Here is a 6000-nt window from a genome sequence, read left to right as displayed (position 1 = left end):
CAGAATCAAAAGCCATGAGACATTTTAGAGGCAGGCAAAAGTCAATAGTAGATTATGATCAAAGATCATGAGGAAACAAGAGCTAACTTTTATGGTTCTGCTTCAAATAACACTTTTTGACATTCTTATTTTGAAGTACATCTGACACTCCCTTTTATAGGGCCATGTCACTCACACAAGGCCTTACTGTGAAATTTGACTAGGTCTTTGGTCTGTGAATACTTTAAGAAAGGAAAATGTGGCCTTTTCCCGAGAGCACAGCAAAAAGAAACACTACCCCTATGTACTCATAGCTACCCCTGTGTACCCCAGGCTTCCTTTGCATGTAATTTTAGTACTATATCACAGAAGATTCACTGATATTTCAGATGGATGTCCCTTTTTATTTTTAGTATTAGTATTTTTATTTTCATAACCAAACACATGCTCAACAAAATGCTTTAAGGTTTAAGAATTTAAGAAGATGAAAAATACGCTGTCTGGTAACCTTCTCAATGTGTGAACAGCTAACACGTAGGAATGAAACCTTAAAAAATGAATCTTGAAAAATGTTGCTTAATGATGATGAGGTGATACAGCGTGAACTTGACAGAAAGACACTCTCAGTGACCTGTAAAGTAAATCTGGATTGTGGAGGTGGGGGAGTGGTTGTCAACCAAGTGGGAACAATATGTTCCATGTCCACGGAAGTATATGACGTTCTCAGCAGAGCCATCATGACAATGTGATTGAAACAAATAGCCCGTATGTTTCTCTTCAATTAACTTAATCAGGTCTATTAAGTGTTTAATAATCTTTGGTTGCCAGTTTTGGCATCAAAATAATATTCAAGCATCTTCTGATTCTTATATGGCAAAGATGAAAGTCATGCTAAGCCTTTAAACAGCAAACGTTCCACATAATGATGCCACTCACCATGATGCCTGTCCTGTTCATTTAAACTGTGTTCTGTTCGTACGAGTCTGCTGGTAGAGGCAACACACCCCTCGGTTCAACCCTTTATAGCCAATGCCATCCAATCATATTTGGAAACATGCTTTTCAAACTACTGGAAACCCCGTAAACTCCAACCTTCCTACCGAACATGATGACACCGAGTATGGCTGCTGTTGTGAGCTCCCTTCACTCCTCTTAGTTTTTTCATTTTGTGTTCATTTGTAACTATTTTAGCACTAAATGTTGCCAGCACCTTCGTTTATGATGAACACTTTTGCTATGTTTAATATATGCATCCACATTTTTTTATAATTATATAATTTTGTATACTTCTGCACTACAAGGGGGCTACACACCTAAGATTTTCACTGACCTTCACACCTGTGTAAATGTGATGTGACAATAAATATGATTTGATTTGAACCTTTAAACCAGGAGAACTGACAGCATTTAATCCAACAGTGTGAAAAATGTAAACAGATTAGCTGTTTGTTGTCATTACTTAGTGTTGATGATGCCAAGCCCCATTCAGCACACAGATGATTTTCTGTGGTTATAGTTGCTGATGTCACTTCCTCCATGAGCATGACCGTGCAAGAAGGAGGAGAGCTCTGATTGGCTCCCTGCTTGCCTGTTTCCTGAGTAAACAAAAACAGTGTGGCTGGCTTTTGGGCAGGTTTGGGCCCTGCCTGCCTTTTTCTCTGTCTGCCTGCCTGTCTGTCTGTGTGCCTGTCTGTTGCACAGTTGAGCTGAGTTGGAGAAACAGATGTTAAAGGGTACAACAACATCCTGTGTGAGTGTGTGAGTGTGTGAGGGTGTGCTCTTGTGCGAGAATTGCTTCATGCAGCTTCTGCCCGGAGCAGAGAAGGGGAATTCGGGACAGGAAGTGGAAAAGTGAAAGCGTTTGAGAGGCATTTTGAAGTGTCTGAGAGGAGTTTCACATACAGACAACAACAGCGTCCCATCGAAGAATGATGGACAGTGGCTATGAGATCCTTTCCAACAGCGGCTATGCAGATACATGCAAAGTTACCATGACAGGCAAGTTATGCATGAAACCTTTCAGTGCAGTTTTTGCTATTGTGTGAGATGTACATGACAGAGATGATGCTAGCAGCTTGCTCGAAATTTTGTATGTTAAAAATTCATACGGTGTCTGACACAAACAGAAATGTGGCATGGCGTCACTATGGGATACCAAAAATATCTGTTCTTTGTTGCAAATGTTATGTATGAATCTTATTGTTGTCCACTGAAAGTATATTTATCTGCTCTGCTGAAGCTAAAGCTTTCAGTAATCCAGCTTCTGCAGTTGAAGTGAGGCTATTATTAACACATACACAGCCTAAGCACTAGGATATTCTGCGAATAATGTGTTAATACTAGTGTCCTGCAAACACATCACATTCCTGGCTTTTCATGGGATAGAGCACACACAGTCTAAAAGCAACGTTATCTATGACAGACGGGATAGTAGGGGAGTGTTTAGACACTTTTGATTTCGCTATTTAATATACTTTCAGTGCATATATCCACTTTCAGATTTACATACATTGATTTTATATATATATATATATATATATATATATATATATATATACACATATATATAAAGCTAATTGCTCCTGGTATCATTTAAAACACATTTCAGAAGATTTTGAAAGAAGTTTCCTACATTATTAAATATAAACATTATTAAACAACGCGCAAATGAAAAAAAGCTACTGTCAGTCACTTGAAAATAGTTGAACGATGACCAGAAAGCAGCAGGAACACAAGCATTCAGACAAACATGAGCTCTTCTGAAACAATTTCTGGTCAGATGGAGCGAAAATAGACGCCTTTGGCCGTAATTCAGATCATAATGTTTAGATAAAGAGGGCTTGAGTGTTTGCTCCAAAGAACATCATACGCACAGTGAAGTACGAAGGTGGGAGCATGAACGTGATGTGGGGCAGCTTCTCCACAGAAATGGTACTGAGAGATTACACGTCATCAAGAGAAGCAAGAATAGAGTAATCTGCCAGGACGTAATGGAAAAGAATTGAATCTCATCGACCAGGAAATTAAATCAAAAAAGACAACGGCCCCAAACTTTTAATGTAAGTTAATGTAAAGAGATTTTGCAGTTCTGGAGCACTTTAATTGGTAAGATGTAGAAGGCGGTTGCCATGATCAAATCATGTAGAAAAGAAAAAGGGCAGGCGTTTCTTTGTTTATGCTTATGGATGTATACCTTTTAAGTCATAAAGCCAGAAGACATTATGTGTGTTAATGTAAAGTGAATTCTATATTAAATAACAAAAACAAAAGTGTCTGAATACTTTTCCATCGATGTATTCTACGGATCAAATTGTAACATATATAATAATTTACCCAACTTTTAGATTTCTTCCTGCTTAATAAATACCCCTTTCCCGTTTTTAGGTTTGTTTTTTTATGCCTGCTAACAGGCAAAGCCCATTTCGGTTTGCCGCTAGCTTATACAGTGGGCGTAATGGCAGAAACGTTAATACTTTCCTACAGAACTTGTCCTGAATGTCATTTCAACCTCAGCTGCATCAGACATTTACTGTATATTCAAATTGTTCTCATTAACAGAAGCTCATATAGCTGATAATGACAGCTTTGGAAGTGAGGAATGCAATAAAATGAATGTCAGTGTGAATATCCTTAATGAATATTGATCAAAGCTATAAGCTTAGCATAATTGCGTTTGCCTATCTGGGCCTACTTTCACATAGCCAATGAAAACATATCAATTGCAAATCAAATCAATTCTGTAATTATTATCATGGCTGCTAAACATAGCAATGCAAGGCATAATTAAGAGAAACATCCAAGGCAGACGGAGCCTCCTGTAAGGAGAAAATAATTGCCTATGCATTCATGAGCTCCATCCTGATAGAGGGATTGAATTTCGTGTTCACTGCTGTCTTCAAAGTCTTTATTATGCTCTCGTAATCAAAGACTATAGCAAATGGTGTTCTTTCACTGTTAAGTAGACAGGATGTCACTAATCGTATGAGATGGAAACTGTTATTCCCCTCAATGTTATTCCTCAAACATGACTCACTTTTAGAGAGAGCATCTAATGGCAGATGAGCCAAAAACAAAACACCGAATCTGGCTAAATTGGAAAAGTTTCCTCATCATGACATCTAACCAAGATTACTTGGCCACCCAAAACAGGCCTTGTGGAGTGCTGTGTACAGATATCCTCTTTTTCTTAGCCAGTTAAGCTATGCTCTTACCCCCTTAGCTTGGGGGCATCATGCTGCCCCCAGTATATTCAGAGAATTTGGCCCGTTCAACTCGTCTAAATGGCAGAGGAGTTACAACATGTCAGAGCGTGCTGTGTAGGACCTTCTTCACTGTCACTATATTATTGAAGCACCAACGAAACTGCCTTTATTGTTGGATGCACTGTGATTTTTTCAGAGTGAACGTACGCACCTTTTATTGATTTGTTTAATATAACTGATGTGCGACGTTTTTCTATTCATGTGTTTTCTTGTTCAAAAAAGTAAAACGCATCGATGTCTGTTCATTTTGGCTTTGTTAGGTCACATTCTTTACATATCAAATATATGCAACAGTGGCATTAATAACACGGAGAAACTATTTTGAGTGGTCCTTTTTAGATGAAACGCACCCAACAGACTCTCAGTAACAACATATCATTGATATCTTGTCAACAGCCTATCAGTGTTAGTAACACAAGTCTACGTAACATATCGACGTTTTATCTACTTAATGTAAGTAACATATTTACTTCAATGTATTCAGATGCTTCACTACTGCTACTTGGGTTGGTTAGTGTAGTGGTTAACACCTTTGCCTTCTACGCTGTAGACAGGGGTTCAATCCCCGACCAGGGCAAGCACCCTGCACTATACCAATAGGGGTCCTTGGGCAAGACTCCTAACACCACCTTGGCCTACCTGTGTGAAATGACCAAATTGTAAGTCGCTCTGGATAAGAGCGTCAGCCAAATGCCATAAATGTACTTCACTGATATATTGTTGATGTGGTACCGATACTCTTAAGAGTTTATTAATCATCTTCAAAGGACTGCTCAAAATAAAGTGTTGCAACCTTATTAATAGAGAAGAGTAGATTAAATGGCAGAAAGAGAAGGAAGAGGCTTAAAACACCTGCAATGGTTCTGTTAGCATAAAATGACTGTTTGATTACAGTGTTTGACTTCAACACTGAGCTTGATGTTCAGCAAAATATCTTCCTTGGTCTGAAGTGCATGTTTTGTCAAAATAATGATTTGAAAGTTTTCTTTTCCAAACCATTGTTAAAAGCACCCAAACAGTGGTTTAAAGAGCTGAAAGGGTTGAATGCTAATGGGTTCTCCCATCACAACATAGAGTAAAATGCTTAGGCACGTCCTCGAGGTTGGGCTTTTGTCAGTTGTTCACTTTTGGCATTTTTTTTTTGCAAACGAAAAAAGGTGAGATCTAAACAGCTTTAAATTTAACATCTTAGAGAAACATTCTGGTCTAAAACTAGAGTTTAGTATGTTATTTCACACGTTAGGCAATATTTTCAAGTGTAGTATTGTATCCATCAGCCTCATTGAATTAACAGATTTCATAATGTAATCATTTACATGTTCATTCATCACAGTTCTCTCACTACAATACCCAGCATGCATCACACAAATACGTCATACAAGCACTGGCAATTCAGGTTGTGCCAACCAACCGTATCCATAACTGTTACAGGCTGAGATATCGGTGAATAAATACAACGCAGACAGCTAAAGAGTGGTTTTTAATGCTAAAAAGCTTAAAAAGTAGGTGGTAGAGATGATTTTTCCCTTTCAGCCAGAGAAAATAAGCCAATTTGAGTTAAAGTATTTAGATAGCCAATAGCTTTCTTGCTAACTTGTCCTACACATGATTCAAAGCATTTCTGTTTGAATAAGCCATGCTCTTCACTCTAATGAAGACTTAAAGTCATTTACCACAGTTATACAGGCACAACAGCTCAGATTCTTAGCTGTATTGTACCTAGCTATCTGCTTCCACCCCAAAGCAGTTGTAATTCATC

General features: G+C 38.2%; 1 protein-coding gene across 2 annotated transcripts in view; it reads left to right on the top strand.

Moving 5' to 3' along the window:
* Positions 1-1601: 1601 nt before the first annotated feature.
* LOC108427650 overlaps positions 1602-6000 on the top strand; it is a 150513-nt gene continuing 146114 nt past the window's right edge. For both annotated transcript variants that reach the window (XM_017697940.2, XM_017697939.2), the window contains exon 1: positions 1602-1977. In XM_017697940.2, coding sequence (XP_017553429.1) covers positions 1908-1977 — 70 coding nt within the window. In that variant the 5' untranslated portion in view covers positions 1602-1907. The remainder of the gene's footprint in view (positions 1978-6000) is intronic.

The sequence above is a fragment of the Pygocentrus nattereri genome, chromosome 26 (genome assembly GCF_015220715.1).
Source record: "Pygocentrus nattereri isolate fPygNat1 chromosome 26, fPygNat1.pri, whole genome shotgun sequence".
NCBI lineage: Eukaryota > Metazoa > Chordata > Actinopteri > Characiformes > Serrasalmidae > Pygocentrus > Pygocentrus nattereri.
The sequence above is the reverse complement of the archived record's forward strand: the minus strand, read 5'-3'. Positions and strand labels throughout refer to the sequence as shown.